This window comes from Equus caballus, chromosome 16 (genome assembly GCF_041296265.1).
Source record: "Equus caballus isolate H_3958 breed thoroughbred chromosome 16, TB-T2T, whole genome shotgun sequence".
In the NCBI taxonomy this organism is placed as follows: domain Eukaryota; kingdom Metazoa; phylum Chordata; class Mammalia; order Perissodactyla; family Equidae; genus Equus; species Equus caballus.
The window spans coordinates 70387357-70411051 of record NC_091699.1 but is presented as its reverse complement, the minus strand read 5'-3'; the positions used below and the strand labels follow the sequence as shown (position 1 = coordinate 70411051).

Genomic DNA, 23695 nt, shown 5'->3' with positions numbered 1-23695 from the left:
TTTCTGCTTATACTAACACTTAGAAAATGCTGCCAAGTAGAGGGAATGAAAATGCTTGCCTTGAGACGTACAACGTGTTAAGGCTAACACTGTAATGTGGTCCTCAAGTCAAGGTGGACTGTGTATGTGTGTTATTCTTTAAAATTGTTTCCTGTTTGAACAATAATAGCTGTAACAATATATTTCATCTCACAGGCTATTCAAAATATGACCTCGATGTTTCTCTTATGAAGAGATGAGGTCTTGGGGCTGGCCCCGTGGCCCAGCAGTTAAGTTTGAACGTTCTGCTCACGGCCCAGGGTTCGTCGGTTTGGATCCTGGGTGCGGACATGGCATTGCTTGGCAAACCATGCTGTGGTAGGCATCCCACATATACAGTAGAGGAAGATGGGCACGGACGTTAGCTTAGGGCCAGTCTTCCTCAGCAAAAAGAGGAGGATTGGCAGTAGATGTTAGCTCAGGACTAATCTTTCTCAAAAAAAAAAAAAAGAGATGAGGTCTATATGCCCTACCCTCAAATCTGGGTGTGCTTGTGACTTCCTTGTAACTAATAATGCAGCAAAATTGATGCTGCATGACTTCTGAGACGTGAGGCGTGGTCAGAAGAGGTGATGCAACTTCTGCCATGGTCCCTGGAACTCTTGCACTGGAGCCCTGAGCTGCCCTGGAAGTAGTCTGACTGCCTTGAGGCAACTTTGCTGTGAAGGAGCCCAAAGTAGCCCACATGTAGAGACCATGTGGAGAAGTCTTGCAACTACCTGGAGAGAAAAACTGGGCTAGCTCTTAGCGGCTCCAGCTCCATTCTCTTCTGGCTCCATCTACTGTCTGATTGCCACTGATGAGAGAATCTGAGGCAAAAATACCCAGCCAGGAGTTCCACAAATTCCTGACCCATAGAAACCATGAGAGTTAATAAAATGATTGCTCCTGTTTTAAACCTCTAAGTTATGGAGTGATTTGTTACGCTGCAGTAGTCACTGGAATATTCCCTGTAATAGGTGAGAATGAGTTAAAGCAGTGTCAGGGAGGTTTCCTTAGTTACTAACCGGAGACACTTACTCTGGCCAACCGAAGCAAAATTAATGCGATAAATGTCCAAATTAAGAAATTAGAAAAATCAGATTAAAAGACAATGGAAAGAGGGAGATCAAGATAAAGAGCGGAAATCAGTGAAACTGGAAACAAACATAGTGAATTAATAAAGCGAAAAATCGAGCCTTTGAAAAAGCAAATAAAGTGGATACATCTCTAGGACTGATAAAGAAAAAAAAGCAGCAGCACAAATAAACAAAATTCAGAATGGGAAAGTATGGAATTGATAGAGATTAAAGAGATAAGAGAACATGAACCATTTATTTCAATAAATTTGAAAGCTTATATATCATGGACAAACTCCTAGAATAAAAATTTATCACACTGACTCAGGAAGAGTAAGAAAGGCTCTAAACCTGTAATGACGGACATGATTAATAGTAGTTGCATGTGACTTTTGACACTTGAAACATGGCTAGTGCAACTAAGGGACTAAATTTTACATTTTATTTAATTTAAACTAATTTAAATTTAAAAACTGGAACTGAGTAAAATATTTTTCTGTTAAACACAACTTGACTGTTTTGGTAGGACTATATTTCACTTAAACCACTGCATCTTGTAAGATATTATCATCGCATTGTAGTGGGTGTTGGACATGTGCATCGTTTCTAGTATTGCACATAAACACATCACTAATCTTGTTGATATCAATGGATTGATTCAGTCTGAATGATTCTTTTCTATGCACAGATATAATATTTTAATGTGTTTATTTGAATATTTTACATAAAATGAGAAGATGATTTGCACAGTGATACCTATGTAAGTCATATTTGGTAACTAAGTTGAGATGTTTATTATTTAGTTATAACGTAAATTATTTTTCACTATAGATTATTTTTCTAGTTAAAACAATTAGTATAGACAATTTTTTCTTTTCTTTTTTTTTTTTGCTGAAGAAGATTCACCCTGAACTAACATCCATGCCAATCTTCCTCTATTTTTTAGTATGTGGGCTGCCAGCACAGCTTGGCTGCTGCTAACAGAGCAGTGTAGGTCCACGCCCAGGAACCCAACCTGGGGTAGTGGAGTGGATCATGCTGAACTTAACCACTAGGCCACTGGGGCTGGTCCAGTATAGACAACTTTTTGAATTTACAATGAAGGTACATTTTGATGCAGAATTGGGGGATGATATAGAAGCTAGTACTATGACCAGAAAAGTAAATAAAAAAAGAGCCTGGAAGAAAGTACATCACAAATATCAGGCTGAATAGCAATTGCAATTTGCTGTGGCAGAGGAAAGCTGTTTGTTGACATGTGATGATGTCACTGCTCTGTGACACATATGCTGTGTATTCGTGTGTTTCAAACACTTCTGTTTTCATCTCTAATAGGTAAATATCAATAAATATAGCCCACAAAAAACCACTTTGTGGTGGTCTTCAATAATTTTAAGAGTGGAAAGGGGTTCTGAGATCAAAGCACTTGAGAAGAGCACTTGAGATCTAGGGCACAGAGAAGGCAAAGTCTAAGTGGAATGTTATTGTGGGGTTGGGAACTTGCAGGATTCATTAAAACATTTCAAAATGAGGAATGACCTTAAACGCTTTTAATTGGCCTTCACTTTAAGGAAAGGATCTTTCATCCGTTTTTCCCTGTCCCTCTCCTGCACCCAGGCCCTCATCTTGCAGTGCCTCACTTGGCCTATGTTACTGAGTTTGGGATTAGAGGACTCTAATATTTAGGCTCCTCCCTTCTTTATCCACAACCAGATTGACTTGTGCCATGTTCCGTTTCCCAAGGCTCTGGTGTCAATGCAATACAGTGTGAATGAGGTAGCTTTCCTAGGAAATAATTGCATTTTTTAACAGACGTCTTTTGAAGACATGGTCACTTCATTCAACAGAGTTATTATTTCGGTCAGAGGAATGAGGAAGGTAGAGTAGGCAGAAATCCACTAGGAATAGTCTGAGAGTCCCTGCAGACTGAGCCATAGACTCCATAGGGCTAATGAAGGGGGCTCCGTGGAATGACAGCAGTAAAAGGCAATTGTCACTGCATCTACAGCACTCTGGGGACTGTCCAACTCAGACGCCTCTCGGCGTCCTCCTCTGGCTCTGATGAGCCCAACACATTTCCAGTGGCCAGTGGTGTGGCTGGTGACTGACCTGGATTACAGCTTTACAGCCTCTCATAGTTACCCACAAAGCCTCACAGGCAGGAGGTGCCCTTTAAAAAACGTGAGGCTCACAGACGCTAATTGTCCTTCAGATACATTATCTTGGAAGAGAAGGTCTTATTTCCTTTGCAATGGCTTTTCACTTCCACCCTTCTTTTCAGATTTAAATGGTAGTATCCTCTTTCTCCCTCTCTTTTAAAATAGACTTTACTTTTTACAGCAGTTTTAGGTTTACAGCAAAACTGAACGGAAAGTACAGAGAGTTCCCATACACCTTCTGTGCCCATAAACATGCACAGCCTCCGCCAGTATCAACAGTCCATATCACAGTGGTACATTTGTTACTCCTGATGAACCCATATGAACACACCATAGTCATCCAAAGTCCACAGTTTATATTAGGGTTCACTCTTGGTGTTGTACATCTGACAAGCATCCACCCTTGCAGTATCACACAGAACAGTTTCACTGCCCTAAAAATCCTCTGCTCTGTCTTTTCACCCTTCTTCCCCCCAATCCCTGGCAACCAAAGATATTTTGTCTCCGTAGTTTTGCCTTTTCCAGAATGTCATATAGTTGGAACTGTATAGTATGTAGCCTTTTCAGAGTGATATCCTCTTTTATCATTTCTTTTATGCCCTCTTGACTGTTCATATTGGCTTATTTCACCTGTGCAGAAGCAGATGGTGAATGATACATAAAATGAAAAAGCAAGTTACAAAGTGTAGCCTGAGGAACTCTTACATCAGCATCACATAGAGTGATAAAGCCCTGAGCTAGGGAAGAAAACAGGACTGTTGTGGTTAGAGAACTGTGTTTAGACAGTGGCAGGTGGCAGGAGAGCCTTGAAAAGAGACACAAGGCCCATAGTTTGTGCAGGGTTTTGCAGGTCAGGGTAAGGTGTTGGAATTTTTTCAAAGCGCAATGGGAAGCTATCAGAGAGTTTTGAGCAGAGTAATCAGATCTCATTTACATTTAAAAAATAACACTCTGACTGCAGGGGAGAAGTGACTGTAGGTGGATACAAGGCGCAGTCTTATTAGGGAACTATAACAGTAGCCCAGGCAAGAGACGATGATGGTGGTTTGGTCTGAGTAATAGCAATGCCATGAGAAGCACAGAGATTGAAGACATATTATGGAGGTAGAATAGCTTAGGTTTGTTAACGGATTGAATGGGCTATAAAAGGCAGAGAGAGAGGGGGAAAGAAACCTAATTTGCTGGCTTCAGGAACTGGCAGATTTACCAAAATACTAGACTGAGATGGGGAAGGAACTTCTGTGTGTGTGATGGATGGGGGGAGAAGGGGTGTAGCACATGTAAAAATGTCGGACACATTACGTTTCCCTCAACATTTTATACTGAACATTTTCTTTTCTTTTCTTTTTTTTTTGAGGAAGATTAGCCCTGAGATAACTACTGCCAATCCCCCTCTTTTTGCTGAGGAAGACTGGCCCTGAGCTAACATCCATGCCCAACTTCCTCTACTCTATACGTGTGATGCCTACCATAGCATGGCTTTTGCCAAGCGATGCCATGTCTGCACCCGGGATCCGGGCCGGGGAGCCTGGGCCACTGAGAAGTGGAACGTGGGAACTTAACCTCCGCGCCACCGGGCCGGCCCCTATATTGAACATTTTCAAAGATCATATTGGAAAGAATTTTACAGTGAATACCCATATTCAGCATCAGCAACTAACATCTTACTATACTACTATACATTGATCCACGCCTCCATCCATCAGCCCATCTTACTTTTGTAACGCATTTAAATTGCAGACCAACGCATTTCCCTCTGCATACCTCAGCACATTTGTTTCGTTTTTCCTTTTGATGTAAAATTTACATAAAAGGCGAAATGCACAAATCTTAAGCGTGCATTCACTAAGTTTAGACACATGCATACACCTGTCCACACCTTAAATTTGGGATGCCTAAGAGACATCAAAGGGGCATAATCAAACGGGCTGTAGGAACCTGCAGAGGAGAGGTCTCGGTTTGAAATGGACATTTGGCAGTCATCAGAACACAGGTCTACTTAAGCTACGGCATTGGAGGAAATCACCCGAGGGGTGTAGAGCGACGAGAAATGGGCGGTGCCCTCAAAGAGCCCAGCGTTTAGTCTGTCGTGTGGGAGAGCAGGACCCGCAGGGACGGTGGCCTAGCCCGGGGTCCTGAAAAGCCGGTCTCCTCGGCGCCACAAGGCGGTCCTTGGGAACCGTCCGAGGTGACCTGAGGTGTCACCAGGTGGAGGGGACTCCCAGCCGGAGGCGGGAAGGTCGGGGAGGAGGAGGAGAAGAAGGAGTAGGGGAAAGGAGGGAGAGGAGTAATATGAGGAAGAGAGAGGTGGAGACGAGGAGGGGAGACAGAGTGAAGGAAAGCGGAGAGGCGGAGGGCGGAAGGGGGCGGGGCGGCGCGGGGCGGGAGAGGGCGGAGCCGCTGCAGCGGCCGGCCGCTGGGCGGGCGGGCGGGCGGAGGGAGGGGGGTGTGTGCGCGGGTCACATGGTCGCGGCTGCCCTCCCCGTCAGCCGCCTTCGCCGCCGCGGTGCGCTGGCTGCAGGAAGCCGCCGCGCCGCCGCTTTTGTTGTCAGGGACCCCGCGAGGAGCGCTGCTCGCCGGCCGCCGCCGCCCTCTCTCACTGCAGCCCGCTCTCCGGCCGCGGGGCCCGGGTCCCGGGCGCCCCGCCCGCCCTGCCCATGAGGGGGCCTCGCGACCACCGCTGCCGCCAGCCTCGGGCGGCGCGGCGCTGAGGCGGCGGCGGCGCGGCCCCCTATGCGGGAAGCGGGCGGCCTCCGCCCCGTCTCCGAGGGCACCATGGAGGTGAATGCGGGTAAGAGCCGGACTGAGGCGGGTGGGGGCGCGGTGGAGGGGGCGCTAAGCCCCCAGGGGCACTTTGGGGGGCGGTGGCTGGGGGTGTCCCCAGGGCCGGCGGGGTGGGCTGCCGCGCGCTGCGGATCCGCTTCGGGTTCGGTTCCCGTCGCCTCCAGGCCGCCCCGCGGCCGCCCTCTCGGCTCCCCGCAACGCCGCAGCGCGGCCCGGCGCCGCCGGCCCGGCCCCCCCCTCACATGGCCCGGCCGCGCGAGCCACGTGCGCGCTGTGTTTACGTTCGGCGGCGCGCGGGCGCCAGTTGGCTGGGCGGGCGCGTGACGCGGCATTACATAATGGGCGCTGAGGCGGCGGCAGCGGGCGGGGACACGTGAGGCCGCTCGGCTCCGTGACCCACATTCCCCGGGGCCGCAGGGACACGTGGGGGCGGGGGCGCGCGCGCGCGCCGGCTGGGAGCGCCGCAGCCCCCCGGGAGGCCCCGCCCCTTTGGAACACTCCGCGCCGTGACGTGGACGCGATTCCCTCCTCCCCCGCGGGGTTGCACACTGCGGAGGAGGCCGCGCGTGCGTGTGCGCGTGCGCGTGCCGTGAACTCCGCGGTGGGCTGCCCGGAGGCGGGCGCCGACGGCGCAGTGTATCGGCCGCGGTCCGCACGGTGACCCCGACGCGGGGAGCCGCCGCTAGGCGGACGCACCGCCGCCGACCTTGTGGATACTGAGGAAGAAGTGCGGGGCTAGGGCGCGCCTCGGGCCGAAGGAGGTGTCTCGGGAAGGCGTGGGGCGTCCCGGAGGCGAGGCCCGGGAAGCAGTCTTGAGGAGCTTAGCTCCGGAGCAGTGCCCGGCAGACAGGGCAACAAGCGCACTTGTTATGATGCGGCCTCACTATTTACAAAAAATATGGTTTCCTCTAGGGCGCGACCTGTCTTACACACCTTGTCATAAAAACGGCTCGAAAATCCCCTCGGGCTGGGAGCCTTACTGTAAACGGGACACACCCTAGCTAATCAGTCGGCTCGCCCGTGGTCAGGATGACTCAGTGATCCTGAGTGACCCCGAGACCTTATGAGACGAGTCCTTGTTCATTTCAGTGAATTGTTTTAAGCCCGCGGGTGGTTGATCCACAGAATTTGGCTTTATAACTCTCTTTCTTGTTACATTTCCTGTGACAGTACCATAGAAAAATACCGTGCTCCCTTCTCACCCTTTTGGCAGCTCTCACACAAATGGTGGGTCTTATACCTAAGGCCATTGAGGTTACAAAGCCAGTTTTTATTTCTTAAATTATATGCTCTAAAAACCACGCCTTGATAACAGGTATGTTGTGCATTTCCCACCAACTATAAAGTTATTTTTTCTGTGTTTTATTTCCTGTGGGCCTATTTAGCTTTGGAGATTTTTAAAAAAATTTTTGTTGTTAATGATAGGTTACAATCTTGTGAAATTTCAGTTGTACATTATTGTTTGTCAGTCGTGTTGTAGGTGCACCCCTTTACCCGTTGTGCCTACCCCCCACCCCACTTTTCCCCCGGTAGCCACTAATCTGTTCTCTTTGTCTACACTTTTAAATTAGCTTTTGATGATATTTTTAAAAATTGAGTAACACTATCATGGAATTAAACTTCTGCTTGATAAGAATTTAGGGACTGTGGGTTCATCCTCTTCTAACCCAGCCTTTAGCGTTAATGAATTCTTCAGCTTTGCAACCTCAAGGTTGGCTGGCTCAGGCGGTTAGCAGGTTTTTCTGTGGTTTGAGCCTTCCTGGAACATTATCAGTGAGCTTAATTTTGCCTTTTGGAGCTATGAATTGTAAAACTTCCTTTGGATGACTGTTGACTGCCCCCCCCCCCCCCCCCCTTGCTTGTTCTCGTTCCTTGGTCCTTGCTCAGTGTTGTTTTCTGTGATCGTCATCTTTGTTGCCCTTTGAGATGTAGCACCTAGAGGTGAACAGGCTCCCGCGGACGTTTTTGGACAGTTATCAAGTTGCAAGTTTGGGATTCTGCTGCAAATGAATTCTCTGGCAGCCTTAGCTTTTGTGGCGTGTCGCTTTGCTGACTCACATAACCATGCAGTCAGCTAGGACCTTGTCTTGTGAACTATTTTGAAGCTAGCTTTCATTCATTGTGCAGATAATTGTTTGACCTGAACTGTAGCAATTTGCAGTTATCCTCTTTACATTTTTTCTTACTCCTTTTGGCTCCAGGTTCAAGCAGTCACAAGCTGTTACTCAGTATATTAGCACTTTCTGCCATCTGTCTGTCAGAGGGACCTTTGATAAGCATTCCCTTTAACTTCCTTCAAACTGTTGTGAATGTTGACCAGGGTGGGTCCAGATTTGGTGCTGTGTGGCACACCTTTGGGTTGATATCGTTCTATCAGTCAGTACACATTCGGTCAGTGACCATTTCGTCCAGCTATCCTGTAATTCATGACACATTGTGTTTCTACCCTCTCTATGACTGATACAGATATGAAATAGTGAAGTTGTAGAAATTCTCTATACGTTTCTATCACAGATTTTGATTGAGTATACCAGGTTCTTTAAAGCAAATAACTCTTTGTACAAACTTCATAACCATGGCTGTAATTCACATTTTAAAAATTAGGAAAACATCTCCACATAGTCCATTCTTATCTTTACAAATCTGTGTTCTACTATAGTTCTCCAAACTTCGAAAGAAAACATTAGAGGGATGTAAGAGGAAAGAAATCTTTACTTGGAGAGAGACAGCAAGATAATGGGAAGAATCAAAAGTAAAGTAGGAAGTTGCTTGACTGGTCAGTGGGGTTGAGAGATTCAGAAGGTATCGTGGAAATAAGGAACCTGCGAGAGAAACCACTGGGTCCATATAACACATTCAGAATTGAAGGAAAGAATGTGTAGGGAAGGTTAGTTTTGTGTGAACTATTCTGATAGAACTCTTCCAGTGTAACGATGGTAAAATTATAACCACCAGTATCTGTCAAGCATTTACTGTGTGCCAAGCCCCTTATATGTGTTACTACTTTGATACCTCACATTAATTCTGTGAAGGAAAGTACTGTTGTCACCATTTGAAGATGAGGGGCTAAGTAAATTGAAGATAAGTAACCTACCCAGGCAAGTGGTAGAGCCAGATTTTGAATCCAACAATTCCTCTTGGGGAGCACAAACTACTACTATGCTGGAATATTTAAGCTTACATAACATTTGAAGGTATACGCGCAGCTTTCTGGTCCTGTCTTCTTAGGGGTGAAGGAGATGCTGTCATGGATCCACTTGGTTTGCAGTGCTATAGGGTCATAGCCTCCCAATTTCATCATCCTTTTTTAATCTTGTTGCTAGTAAATCTGTTTTTTTCTGAACACTAGGTACACTTGCCCCCCTGTCCCCCCAAATCTCCCCCGCAATTTACATGGAGACAAAAACATGGTTTTACAAAATAGGACGTATTTGGTTTTTGTCACCCTATTTACTTGTTTTCTTAAATAATCTCTTACATGGTATGTCATTTGGTAATTTACGTATTCTTCAAGACCCCACTTATTTTTGCTTTGGCTATGTTTGCTCCTCTTGATCTCTACTCTTTCTAGTGCTCTTGTGTGATCTTCAGCAATTCACAGTAATTCGTATGAAACATTGCTCACATTGCACTGGAATGAATGGTTAACATAGCTGTTTCCCCATTTGGCCCCTAAGGCGTTTTAGGGAAGGGACCATGCTGTTCTCTGGTACTCTGACACTCAGGACACAATTGGAAGTTTAGTGCTTCAATTAGATCTACTCTCCCACCCTGTGAGTAGAAATTATTAATAACCTACTCTTAAAATGAGAAAATTAAAGCTTCTTGATGGTAAAAATGTTTTGTTCTAGATACAGTCATGAGTTGAAACTGAAGCATACTTTCCATGATGGTGGGCAGTGAAAGTGGGAAGATTTTGATCATGGGCAAGCCTAGAATTGAGATAAGAATACCCCAACATATGTAGGGACGGTAAATGTTTCCTAGCAGTACAAAATTGGATATTGACTTCTGGCTTGTCTGCAGTTGACCACTGGGTAAGCCGTAGCCTGGGAACCTGGCCCAGCTCCAGGGTCCCTTTCAACTAAAAATAGAGAAGACTCTGCCTCAGCTAATTTTAGCTTGAGGCCTCTAAGAAGTACATTCTGCCTGTTTCTGGAGGTGTTGGGACTTGCTGGTTCGGAGATTTTACCTTTCTTGCTTTATCATCAAAAACTGTGTGCAAAAAGCACTTTAGTAATCCCTTTTGTGAAGATCATTTCATTTCAATCTTGTAATAGCTCTGACAGATATTCCCATTTTATAGAAGAGACTCAGGTTTAGAGAGATTGAAAGTGACTTGCTTGCCCAGGTCTTCTCGGTAAGTAGTAGTCGTACTCTGGAATTAGACAGCCTTGACTTTCAACCCTCCCGGCCACTTAGTAGCTGTATTACTTCACCTCTCTGAGTTTCTCATCTGTAAAATGCGATAATGTAAGTTAATTCACAGGGTTTCTGTGAGGATGAAATGTGATGTGAAATTGTGTCATTTTATTCTTGGCATTCAGTAGGTACTTGGTGACTTGTAGTTTTCACTTACCTTTCTTCATTATGTTGAGCAACTGCTAGATGAATTCCTTACCTTTTAGGAATTAAAATTTAACCCATTTGGGTTGCTAACCATCAGGTTGGTAGATTGGTGTCTGGTAGCAGGAGTAGATGCTGAGATGACTAAATCAGTGTTGAAAGTCTTGCTAGGAGGATGTAGCTGCTTCTAGATGGGTTGTCTTTGATTCCATGGTGCCTGGCATATGCCTGTTGTAAATGATTGTTGGGCTCCTTGAAGATAGGAATTGGATCTTATCTGGATTGATAATTGCCCAGTAATTTTTCTTAGTTTTTTTTGGAGCTTTTGCCAAGGAAGCTGCCTTTCGGGTAATTAATTGCAGTATCTTCCATTACCCAGTCAGTACTTTAAACCAGTTCTTAAGCCATCTGGGAGCTCTGATTTCTGAAAAGTTTATTTCTAAGTTGAAGTAGTCAGAAGACCATGTAAACAAAGTGGCTGACTCAAAATGCTTAGGAAAGTCTTCTGAGGAAAACCATGACTTTCTCATCTTTTATCTTCTTGAGACGTTGAGAAGTGAATTTAGTACCTAAGGTAGTACTTTAGAAAAGACAACTAGCTGTGGGACCTTCCTTTGGGAGTTTATTGAGAACTAAGGATAATATTTTTCTTTGTTTTCTGTTCTGAGTGGATGGAGACTTGTGTGGAAAAAAGTAGTAGCTTGCTAACACCTGTAATTTCTAACATGAACTTCAAATCTCTAAAGTTTTATTAAAACAAATGGCACAATGGTTTTACCCAGGAACGTGACATTAAACAGGCTTCCAGGTCAGAATTGTTTGTCTTTGGATTCACAGGTTATTAAGCATATTCAGGCAATTATGTCAATGAAAACATCAGCCTTTAAAACTGTGGGCTAATTTTCGTTTCACTTGATTGATTGTAGCCATTCTTGAACTTTGACGTGCAGAGAATTGCTCGGGGAACTTGTTAAAATGTTCATTCCTGAGGGTACCTTCTTTTGTTTGGGCAGGACCTTGGAAACATCTGTTTTGTAAGAGCATCAGGTAGTTCTGATGATATACATTTTATGTAATCTCTCTGGATCATGAGAATAAACTCATAGGAAGCTTTTTCTCCTTGTGTTTGGAGTTTTAGGAGCTTTTAGATTTTAAATTCAGTGGTAGATGAAATTCCTGTTACTGAAATTACCCTTGCTTGCTTTTTCTTCCATTGAACACAGATGAGGTAGTTGGCTTGTGGCAGTGAGTCTCAAACTTTACTGTGCATCGGAATCACCAACAGTGTAATTAAAGTGTCTGATTCAGTTGATGTGGAATGGGGCCTGAGAATTTGCATTTCTAACAGATTTCCGGGTGATGCTGAAGCCCCTGGTCCAGGGACCACACTTTGAGAATGACTGGTTTATAGGTTGGGAGCACGTTGCAGGACAAGTATTAATCATAAAGCTCTGGCTTCACTCTGGGCGGGCGATAAGCACATGCCAAGAGAGCATTTGTGAAGTGGGTCAGACTATAGAAAGAACAGAATCACACCTCCAACCTCAAGACTGATTCCAGGTATATGCTTAAGGGAAGAGTGGATGAAATTGTCCATGTTATTTCTATTTTTTGTTTTTAAAACTCAAGTGTATTTGGTTGCATTCATGCATATTAAATTTATGTATCATGAACACTGTTCTGTTTTTCTTGGCACAGTAGGCACCTGTGTTAACTTCTCTTCCGGGTTGTAATCAAACTCGAGAGTTGTGTTTTATTTCTCAGGGGTTTCCCAGCCTGGATATATATAATTGGTACTTGAATACATATCTAGTAGCTCATTTCTATACGACAGACTAATAGTGACTTAACATTTCTCTGCCTGTTTTTTCTTCTCTGTAAATGGAAATGTCTTTCTGGTCTTTGGAATTATTTTGGCCTCAGCATTTTGCTGTGTGTTTAAATGACTTATGAAGTGTGGCTGTTATCTAAGAAGAAGATTGGGGTCCTATTTCCCTTTGTCAGAAAGTTATTATTTCAGAGTGAATACTTCAATTGCAGTTGTTACTTGGGGAATGTGCAAAATTCTCCTCTTACTACTCACTATAGTCAGGGAGATTGTTGTCAGAAATGCCCTGTTTCATTTGTGATTTTGTAGTAATGTTTTATACTGCTTAGGATGTTATGAGATGGGAGCTTCACAAAGGCAGAGAAGTAGGTCTTAAAAAGTATTATGGCAGAATTATTACCTGTAAAGCGTATGCAGAGTATTAAGAGACACTGTCTCTGCATCTAGGTGCTTATGGTCTAGTTGAGAAATAGATGGAAACAGGCAAACAGTAGGTTTAAGTAAGAGTTCAGGACAGTGATGGAAGAGAGATAATTAACCTTTCTATCTGATGCATGTTGAAAATGCCAATAAATGTTGATGATGGAGGGAAGAGGAAAAGAAACCACAGTCGACAAGATGAGAATTACTTGTTTGGCCCGGGATTTTGAAAAATAATAAATTTTGCCATGAGGTCACTCTTGCAAAATTTTATCTCTTTGAGGGAGGAAGTTTGAAATTATGCCCTGAGAATAATTTTAAACGCTGTTTCTTAACCTAGGAGGTTTATAGTCTCTAAGAGGCGAAGGCTAGTTTTCAGAGGGGTTGTGGAGATTATATTGCTAAAGTTGTGAATACTGTTTTGAGAGTAGCTCTCTGAAGAGAGAATTAGCTTCAGCCTTAATGTTATTCTCTTATAGCATGTGTGCTTTTTCCAGCCTCTTTAACGTTTATTGTAAATAGCAACTCAGAAGATTAAGTAGTGAGTCCGGGTTCCTTAAGAGCTGCTTAGAGATAAGTGTGTGTGCAAGTCCAATGGCGGAATTAGGTGGAGAAAAGAGAGTGTGGAACTAGGCTTTAGTGGATGGTTGTAGAAGTCTTCAGGGAGCATCAAAACAAAGATTCTGGGAGCAACAGTTATGAAAGGTTCCTCGTTTTGAGATAAATTACTTTACCCAGAGCTCCAAATGTTAGATTTATTCTTAATTAGCCTGTGTTTTAGCCAAGTGCTGGGAGAGGCAAATGATGATCTCACTGTTTCTAGGGTTGTGTCATATGCAGGTACAATGCAGGAGACAGAGAGAGGACCAGAACCAGATTTTTTCACAGTCAAAGCAGTTTGTTTACTCTAAGCTATGTCGTCACTAAGGAAGATTTTTCATTCCTTTTAGGAAAAGCTTGGAAAATGAAAAGCTTTAGGTTTGGATCTGCATGTGCTCAAAATAACAAGCCATTGTGAGCCTTCTCACTTTTTGAATCATTGAGAATTATATATGCTTTGAACTTTGTGGAAGCAAGAATAGTAGGAAATAAGGAATTAAGTTACTTTTTTCTTTTGGGGTAAGCAGATGTTTAATCAGTAGTCTATTTCTAAAGTTAGTGACTTTACTGTTCAGATTTGCAAAAACAGAAAATGTATATTGTGTATCTAATTATCTGATTCCCCCCTCTTTTCTAGGAGGTGTGATTGCCTATATCAGTTCTTCCAGCTCAGCTTCTAGCCCTGCCTCTTGTCACAGTGAGGGTTCTGAGAATAGTTTCCAGTCCTCCTCTTCTGTTCCTTCTTCTCCAAATAGCTCAAATTCTGATAACAATGGTAATCCCAAAAATGGTGATCTCTCCAATATTGAAGGCATCCTGAAGAATGATCGACTAGACTGTTCTATGAAAACAAGCAAATCGAGTGCACCTGGGATGACAAAGAATCATAGTGGAGTGACAAGTAAGTTACTTAGTTTTCTAAAGGTTGGTGCCATTAATTGCAGGTGGGTCTTATTTACTCAGCTTTTCATTTAAGGACCATTATATTTTTGGGTATAAATTTCACTCTCTTATGGGTAATCCTAGTTCAGTAGTTAGGTAAAAAATCAGTGATGATGTTAAAAGTTACAGCTTAGGGGCTGTCAGGATTGGTTCTTACCTCAGAGGAGGATATGTGGTTAAGTACTCTGCCTGACCATGTTTCCTCTAGAGTACCCGCTTTTACCACATTTTCACAGTTACCTTCCTTCTGGACTCCTTGTACTGAATCTGGTTTCTAGAACAGAGTACTTACTCATGGGAAGTTGGAGCTAGGAACATTTGAGATTAGGAAACACAGCAGGATTGGGATAGCCAAATGAGTGGCGGGATTTGGACTCCTGAGTGAGTGTGGAGGTAAGACGGGCTGGTATAGGGGAGGGTCGGGAAGGAATGGGGCCTCTGGTGCCTGGAGGGGAATTGAACTGAGTATCTGGACAGCAGCCTGTGGAGACGTCCGTTTGCACCTTTGGTTGATTGACTTCTCTGCCAAACTTCTTAATTCTTATCCAGAAGAGTTGTTTTCTTAGTTCTGGTTGCTTATCTGGTGTAAAGTATCTTTAGATTTACAAAATTTCAGTGTGTTTAAATTCATCAGGAAAGGAAAAAACCAGCTCTCTGAGATATTTTTGGCAGTCCCACAAACTGTGTTTTTAAAAGGAAACTATGATTTGTTTTGATTTGTTAATTTGGTCTGATGATTTTTCTTTTACATTATAAAAGTAGATTTGTATCTTTTTAAAGTACTTACAAATTGAACAACATAAAATATTCAATTGGCAAGCAAACAAACAGTTGAAGTTTTTCTTCCAACTTTTCAATTTTGTGTGTTTGTGCCTTAGAATTTAGTGGCATGGTTCTGCTGTGTAAAGTCTGTGGGGATGTGGCATCAGGATTCCACTATGGAGTTCATGCTTGCGAAGGCTGTAAGGTAAAGCATGCTTTTGTTTCTTTAAGCTACCGATTCTGGGATTAAAGAAGTTGAAGTTAGGTTTGCCACTTTCCACAACTGATAATCTGGGAGGAGGAGAGAAGTCAGCTGCTCCTTTTAAGGTTTTAAGCATTTTATGTAGTGTATAAAGATAACTTGTTGGGAAAAATATATTTTTAATTTGGTGAAAGTATTTCTTTTTTCTTTAAGATTTTGATCAAAATAAATTTGCTGTCTCGCTCAGCTGTATTTATGGTATGAAACCAAGGGCACAAATGCTTATTCTCTAATGTGTCAGGTACTGTTCTAAGTGGTGGGGAAACAGCAGGGAGCAAAATGGACGAGACATTACTGCCTTGTTGGAACTTAGTTTAAACCAAATTTGAATAGGTATCATTAGATACTTTGACATTCTGACATATCAAGTATTAGAAGTCGGGAATAATTCCTAGATGCTTCTAAAAATGTGGTATCTTCAGAAGTAATGCTAAGTGAGTAAAAAAAGAATCTTAAATATACTTTGAGTACTTGAGGAAGCTCATTTGTAAGTTTAGTTGAATACATTTTAGAGTGTTGGTCAGATAGTTTAGTTCCAAGTGGGATAGTCTATACCTCCTACTTATATCCAGGGAATCTCTTTTTTTCAATCTGGCATAATCCTTTCTCCTGAGTATCAAAAATGAACATGGCTAAGACTCGTGCTCTTTCTGTTCTTTGACTAAAAGCCAGAAGTAGGAATCCAGTTTGGCAGGATGGGGGGGTGAACAAGATAACGAATATACATGATGAAAGAAGAAATCTTTTCTAGGTTGGTTCTGCATGAATTGTGAATTTGATAGCTCTTAATGTCTGGATCACTTCACAAGACTAGTTAGTATTTTATATAAATGTACCACTCTTCAAAAAATTCTATAAATACTCTCTCTCTCTCTCTTTTTTTTTACAAAAATGTGAAGTAATTGTGGGGCAGGCAACATTCTCACTTTATAGTGAGAGAAACAAAAGCACAAGTAAATGAACCTAATTGTGTATTCTTGATAAATACACATAATTGTTGTATACCCTCTTAAAGATGTGCCTAACTCAGATATTATAGTGTCCAAGTGTAGTATTGTAGTAATAAAGTATGAAAATATTTTATTTATTTATTTTTTTAAATACTTCCATTCGTTTTTTTTTAAGATTTTATTTTTTCCTTTTTCTCCCCAAAGCCCTCCGGTATGTAGTTGTGTATTCTTCGTTGTGGGTCCTTCTAGTTGTGGCATGTAGGATGCTGCCTCAGAGTGGTTTGATGGTCAGTGCCATGTCCGTGCCCAGGATTCAAACCAGCGAAACACTCGGCCACGGGGCCAGCCCCTATGAAAATATTTTAACCCACAATTACTAATATAGGTTCATGAAATGTGTGGTTAGTTAGGATATTCAAGGAAAATGAAGTTTGAAATAACTTTGGTAATCATGTTCTTGACTTTTCTGTTCTCCCTGGAACCATTAAGCTGGAGATCTTTGAAGACCTTTCACAGAGCATGTACTTAAATTGTGTAGTAAGGCAGTTATTTGTAGCCGTCTAGCTGGGAACTGTCTTTCCTTGGATCATTAGGTGATCTCTGGGTGTGTGTTGTGACACCTGTTGCTGAGAAGTAGCCAGGAACATCTGGCACCTGTAAGTAGGCCTTGCTAGTGTCAGCAGGTAAGACCAGGCTTTGCTAGAGTAACCTTTACTTCTAGTGACACATTTAAAAATCAGTCATATTGCAGGATTTTTGGGATTTTCATGTGATTAAAGTATGAGCTGGAAAAATGTGGCTGCAGGCAGGGGCTGGAAACAGGGTTAAACTGTAGCCAAGGGATGCTTTGGCAAGCACCAAGATTCTCCAAAGGGAAGAAGAGTTTTGTTTGGCTAGTATGTGTAGGTGCTACTGAAACTGGTAAGAATCTAGTTAAATTCTCTGTATCAATATTATATTTTCCTCTGTTCTAAGCCAAAATTATTTCCCAGGTAGCTGGTAATATACTGGATACTTAGGCGTGGGAGGAGTGCTTACGAGGAGTTCATCTGGATGTTTTTAAATGAATAGGTATATCTTCCTTTGCTCTTAGGGTTTCTTTCGGAGAAGCATTCAACAAAACATCCAGTACAAGAAGTGCCTGAAGAATGAAAACTGTTCTATAATGAGAATGAATAGGAACAGATGTCAGCAGTGTCGCTTCAAAAAGTGTCTGTCTGTTGGAATGTCGAGAGATGGTATGTTCTCAGTTTAAAGAGTGCTCTTTCTTAAAGCATGTGGAGCTTGGCCTTTATTCCTCAACAGAAACCAGAGCTACAAGCCAGTTACCAATGGCCCTCTTGTGCTTAGGGTGAAGAAGATTTTAGAAAACACTTTTTGATGCCTTGTAGGAGGCCAAATTCATTAAAGTCAATTTTTAGCATCGTCACCCCAGAAACAGCTTTTGGCCCACTTCTTTTTTTGTTGCTTCTTGTAAAAAGACCCATTTTTTTCCCCTATACAATTTGAATACTTTTTTTTCTTAAGAAAAGATTTAGCTTTTCTTGATATAGGAATCCTTGGCTCTTTCTCCTTGATTTCTTGGTGTTACTGAGGAACTCATTTCTTATGTGAGTTATCTCTATCACTTTCTCAGCCCTGAGATCATAGTATGCTTTTAGGGCACAGATTCTGAATACATCAAAAGGAGATGCAAAATTGAAAGAAACTTTGAGTTTGGAGTGGAGGTGGTTGCTCAATTCTGGCATGATCCATTCCCATGGAAAATAAAAATTGTGATAATTTGTGGGGCTATTAGTATTATCTGGATGATATCACTGAAAGATTAGACGCTTCCCTTATGCTTAGGGAAATCACTTTTGGATAGTCTAAGTCTGTTTTAAGTAACATAACAGGAGTATGATGTTTTCAGAGGGATTAGTTTAGTAAAGAATTGCTAAGAATGAACCCCATATTTATCTAGGGAAGGGTCATTTAAGCAGTCACTTAGGTTTCTCTAACTAATATTTTACTGACACAGAAATGCAGTATTGCAGTAAGGAGCTCATTTTTTTTTTTTGAGGAAGATCAGCCCTGAGCTAACTGCTGTCAGTCCTCCTCTTTTTGCTGAGGAAGACTGGCCCTGAGCTAACATCTGTGCCCATCTTCCTCCACTTCATATGTTGGACGCCTACCACAGCATGGCTTGCCACGCAGTGCCATGTCCACACCCGGGATCCGAACAGGCAAACCCTGGGCTGCTGAAGTGGAACATGCACACTTAACTGCTGCGCCACTGGCCAACCCCAAGGAGCTTCTTGAAAAACAGATTTCAGCAGTTGATGTTTTGGATTTTCAGTTGCCTGAAATGTTTTTAATAGCACTAGAACTTCGAATCCAAAGTTGGTGGATATTGTGATTGCTCCAAAAGAATAAAAATAGCAATTATTTGTGAAGGAAGTGGTAGAGGTAGTGTGAGACATGATAAAATTATTTGTCTGTTATAGTGATAATGTCAGAGGCTACAATTAGATTAGTAAAGCTTTCTTGCTGGCTGGGTATATTGAGTTTTTATTATCTCTGTATAAATATTAGACTAGAAAGAAGCTTTTCACTCCCTGAGGGGTAGGAATGTTGGAGATAGAACACATTCTGAGACTAGCCTCTGAAATAATGGAGGATGAATGATTTCACTTTTTTTATTTGATTGATTTTAATTAAAATCCAGCAAGTTCATTTTCCAGTAACTGCATTTCTATTGACTTTTTTTTTCTTTTTAAGAAGCCAGAAAAGGAGCAAACAGATCATTTAATAGTTGGGCCTTGAGAATAAGGTTATAAAAATGAATTGACGAAGGTTAGAGGTTCAGAGAGTGATTGTACCTACTAAGTTCCATTAACATTAATGGATGTGGGTAGCTGAATCCTATTTGCCTTCTTAAGACAGCCTTCAGCCTTGTTAAAAAGGTGCTGTGTAGTAATTCCGGTCTGCCTCAAAGTGTGATTTTCATTAATTAATTTCACATTTTTTCCTTATAAAATACCCAAGAGGTCTTTTCCTTAGCTGCGTTTTGGGAGAAAAGTGGAAACTTCTCTCCCTCTTCCCACTACCTATGATACATCAAAAACATAACCGGTAAGTTTAGAATAATTTGGACCAGACACATATAGATATTCTTTACTTGTATGACTAGTGGCCATAGGTATCAGAGGTAATTTTGTGGTATTCTTTTGTATAAACAGGTCTTATTTAGAATTTAGATGTTAAATATCTTTTTCTTCAACAGCTGTTCGGTTTGGTCGTATTCCTAAGCGTGAAAAACAGAGGATGCTAATTGAAATGCAAAGTGCGATGAAGACCATGATGAACAGCCAGTTCAGTGGTCATTTGCAGAATGACACATTAGTAGAACATCATGAACAGACAGCGTTACCAGCCCAGGAACAGCTGCGACCTAAGCCCCAGCTGGAGCCAGAAAACATCAAAAGCTCTTCTCCTCCCTCTTCTGATTTTGCAAAGGAAGAAGTGATTGGCATGGTGACCAGAGCGCACAAGGATACCTTTATGTATAATCAAGAGCAGCGAGAAAACTCAGCAGAGACCATGCAGCCCCAGAGAGAACGGGTTCCTAAGAACATGGAGCAATACAATTTAAATCATGACCATTGTGGCAGTGGGCTTAGCAGCCATTTTCCTTGTAGTGAGAGCCAGCAGCATCTCAATGGACAGTACAAAGGGAGGAACCTAATGCATTACCCAAACGGGCATGCCATTTGTATCGCAAATGGACATTGTATGAACTTCTCCAATGCTTATACTCAAAGAGTATGTGATAGAGTTTCAATAGATGGATTTTCTCAGAATGAGAACAAGAATAGTTACCTGTGCAACACTGGAGGGAGAATGCATCTGGTATAGTGAAATCAATTTTTTTGCTCACCTTGTATCAAGGAAAGCGTTGAAAGTTTCGTTTATTTGGGGGGATATGCCAGCTTCACAGACTGGGGGAGAGGGTGTCAGAAAACCTAAGAGATTTACAGAATCACTTTTCTGCAGTATTTTAGGTCATACTTGTAATAAACATCATTTGTTAAATGACCTGATTTCACACAGAGCTAGGTACAAGCATGTGATTTGATTGATACTATGATTGAGATTAAGATTTTATGTAAAATATAGATCATGCAGAATTGTTCCTTTAATTCTGAGAAATCTCTTTCAAAATTTAAGCATTCTGATTAATCTTACTAGCTTTGGGGTTTTCTCAAAGGGCTCATCTTTTAGCTTCCCACAGTCAGTAATACCTTGATTTCTATGGAAAGAGTTTTATTTAATCATTATGATGCAAAAAGGTCTTTGGATGTAGAATGTGGATGTTTAATTGAGAATTTGGGCATATTTTAGTTTAATAGGCTAGTTTCTAAGGATTTTCTCAAACTTTATGAGATGAGTTAATATTCATATCATTCAGGTTTTTTTCATCAAATACAAGAGTCTACCTGAAAAAGTACAGTGTTTATATTCAGCCAAAATTTCATGAAAAATAGCAGTACTGCACCATTTCCAGTTTAAACCGTGAGGTCCTTTGATAGTGCTTGGTATTTTCTACAGCCAGGTAATTAAAGTCTTTTTTTGTTTGCAAAATAGTTGACTCTACTTCAGTCTTTAAGTTAGGCTTTTTTTGTCTCGTGGAGGTATTTGATTCCATGGATCTGAAAGGTGACCTTATATTTTATTAGACTTAGTGGCTACCTTAAGGAGGGAAAAATCTGTGAGCATTTAGGTTCTAATTTTGTGATACTCTCCTTGGTTATAGAATCATCCCATTCCTGGATCTCCTGTGGGTTTAGTGAAAATTTAAAGGCTGATGTTACTAATAGAGTATGCAGTGCATGTTTCATAATCTCTTTAGTGTTCCTGTATGTACCTTTTTTGGCTTCCTATTTTTTCCCTCCCCAATCTTCATTGAGATGGTGCACCTTTTATCTCCAGTTATTGTATGAACAAGTGGAGGTCAGTAGTCACACCATTGTTTATGAAATAAATGGTTGGTGACCTTTGTAAAAAAGTGAGGCATCTCACTAACTTTTCCTCTTTGAAATTACAACATTGTAATTGTGCCTATTTAGGAAAAAGTGAATTTTGATATATTAAATGTGGGCTTGAGTTCTAGGCCTGTAAGTTCTAGCTGTATTTGGGTAAGTCACTAAACCTCTTAGTCTCCTTTCCTCATGTAAGAAGTGGTAATTATAATATCTGCCATAACTAACTGAGTTGACAATAAAGTGAATATGTATGAATTTGTTTGAAAACCATAAGACAAGCATAAGGTGGCAGCAGTGCTACAAAAATAAACTCTTAAACCTATGCAACAGGTTTGTGAAATAGGTTATTACAAGTCTCATTTTTGCTTTGGCTACCTCTTTTATGATGGTAAGTTAATTGATATTTAAATTAGGTTGCCACGAAGCTTTGTATCATGAGGGGAGTAGCAAATGGAGAAAGTGCTTATATCAGTAGATTTTACTTGTGCTGAGGGTTATTTTCATGTTGGAGTTTCCAATGATTGAGATGCCACCTCTGAAGTTTCTTTACCGTCTCTCACAATTTAAGAGTTTTTATGTTTTGTGCACACTAGGTTTGTCCAATGAGTAAGTCTCCATATGTGGATCCTCATAAATCGGGGCATGAAATCTGGGAAGAATTTTCGATGAGCTTTACCCCAGCAGTGAAGGAAGTGGTGGAATTTGCAAAGCGTATTCCTGGATTCAGAGATCTCTCTCAGCATGACCAGGTCAACCTTTTAAAGGCTGGGACTTTTGAGGTAGGTTTTGTTTATCCTGAATGTTGATGCGCGGCACATAGTATTTTATTTTATTTATTTATTTATTTTTTTGAGGAAGATTAGCCCTGAGCTAACTACTGCCAGTCCTCTTTTTGCTGAGGAAGCCTGGCCCTGAGCTAACATCTGTGCCCATCTTCCTCTACTTTATATGTGGGACGCCTACGACAGCATGGTGTGCCAAGCGGTGCCATGTCCGCACTTGGGATTCTAACCAGTGAACCCCGGGCCGCCGAGAAGCAGAATGTGCACACTTTACGGCTGCGCCACCAGGCCAGCCCAGTATTTTATTTTCATGTAAAATTTTCATTCTTTTCTAAATAAGTAGTTATAGTCCAGAGGCTGAAACTACCAACGAAAGAAGGAGCTTGGGAAGAGACTAGGTAAATCCAGAGTTGCTTAAGACTTGAAATATAAATGTCTATATTGCCCAGCATGCGAGCTCCAAGTTCTAGTATTGCTTTCAAGTATGGACTTGGCAGGTTCTCCAGAGTGTTAGACATCTACTGAAAGCCTAGCCTAGTGTTTCCTGTGTTCAGTACAGAATACAGAGGGTAGGTGGAATGTGTTTTTGTCTTTTAGGAGATTGTAGAATATTTGGAGGATGGGTCAGACATTTCTTATGTGCTGCCTCAGATCCTCTTGGCCTCACCTCACTCTAGAATCCTTGGCTAATTTTTCTACTGAGGCTTCTTTTGCTGTAGTAGAGAATGTGTTCTGCTGGGCTTGGGGCACCCACTGTTGCCAGCTTTAGTGGGACACAGACAGTGCCTCTCCTTGTGCTTAGTTAGGTGCCTCTCAACTTTCTGTCCCAGGGCTTCCCTGTTGCTGCTGAGGTGTGAGAAGCCTCAGGACTTGCGCATAGCTCACTTACGCATAGTTCGGAAATAATGAAGGGTGGTGGGTGGGAGGTTGATGTCTGGTGGGCCAAATCTTTGATTGAGGGGGAAGGGAGCCAGGGGATATATTTTCACTTTTCCCTGGGTGGTCCCGCAAGATTGAGCTTTCAGATACTCTTGATATTAAGTGGTGGCCAGCTCAGTAATACGTCCTCTAATATTTACTCCCTTTCCTTCTCTGTCTCATTTCCTTTTTCCCCTCTCCTGTTTTCACATGTGCCAGTGCACATCCCGCATAAACTTTTGTCTTAGGCTCTGTTTTCTAGGGCACTTGGACTAGAACAGAGAAGAAGCCATAAGTAAAACAGCTATGGTATAATTCAAAAGTAACACTTGTAGGTTAGGATTTTCAGTTTAAAGGAAAACTTGAGCTTAAGATTTAAAGCCAGAAGGGATGTCAGTGATCAAGTTCAGTTTACCCATTTTTGAGGTTAGGTAACTATGACCCTGAAAGGTGAAGACTTTTCTTTGATTACCAATAAATTTGTAACACATTCAGGACTAGAACACAAATCCTGGACTCCATGACTTGTGTTCTTCCCACCTTGTGGTTTGTCTTGGGATTGTTGTGTTCTAGAGTTAGCATTATCTCATAGAAACTTGCT

The 23695-nt window shown here is 42.0% G+C and overlaps 1 protein-coding gene across 6 annotated transcripts in view; it reads left to right on the top strand.

The window, feature by feature from the left end:
- Nucleotides 1-5639: 5639 nt before the first annotated feature.
- NR1D2 (nuclear receptor subfamily 1 group D member 2) overlaps nucleotides 5640-23695 on the top strand; it is a 28634-nt gene continuing 10578 nt past the window's right edge. Inside the window, exons 1-7 of one of the 6 annotated variants that reach the window (XM_070239044.1) lie at nucleotides 5744-6047; nucleotides 13805-13973; nucleotides 14092-14355; nucleotides 15275-15363; nucleotides 17464-17608; nucleotides 19636-20261; nucleotides 21988-22173. In XM_070239044.1, coding sequence (XP_070095145.1) covers nucleotides 14298-14355; nucleotides 15275-15363; nucleotides 17464-17608; nucleotides 19636-20261; nucleotides 21988-22173 — 1104 coding nt within the window. In that variant the 5' untranslated portion in view covers nucleotides 5744-6047; nucleotides 13805-13973; nucleotides 14092-14297. Of the gene's footprint in view, nucleotides 6048-6455; nucleotides 7356-13804; nucleotides 13974-14091; nucleotides 14356-15274; nucleotides 15364-17463; nucleotides 17609-19635; nucleotides 20262-21987; nucleotides 22174-23695 lie in introns of those variants that run through there. The other 5 variants (XM_070239045.1, XM_070239046.1, XM_070239047.1 and 2 more) reach the window with 5 other exon arrangements.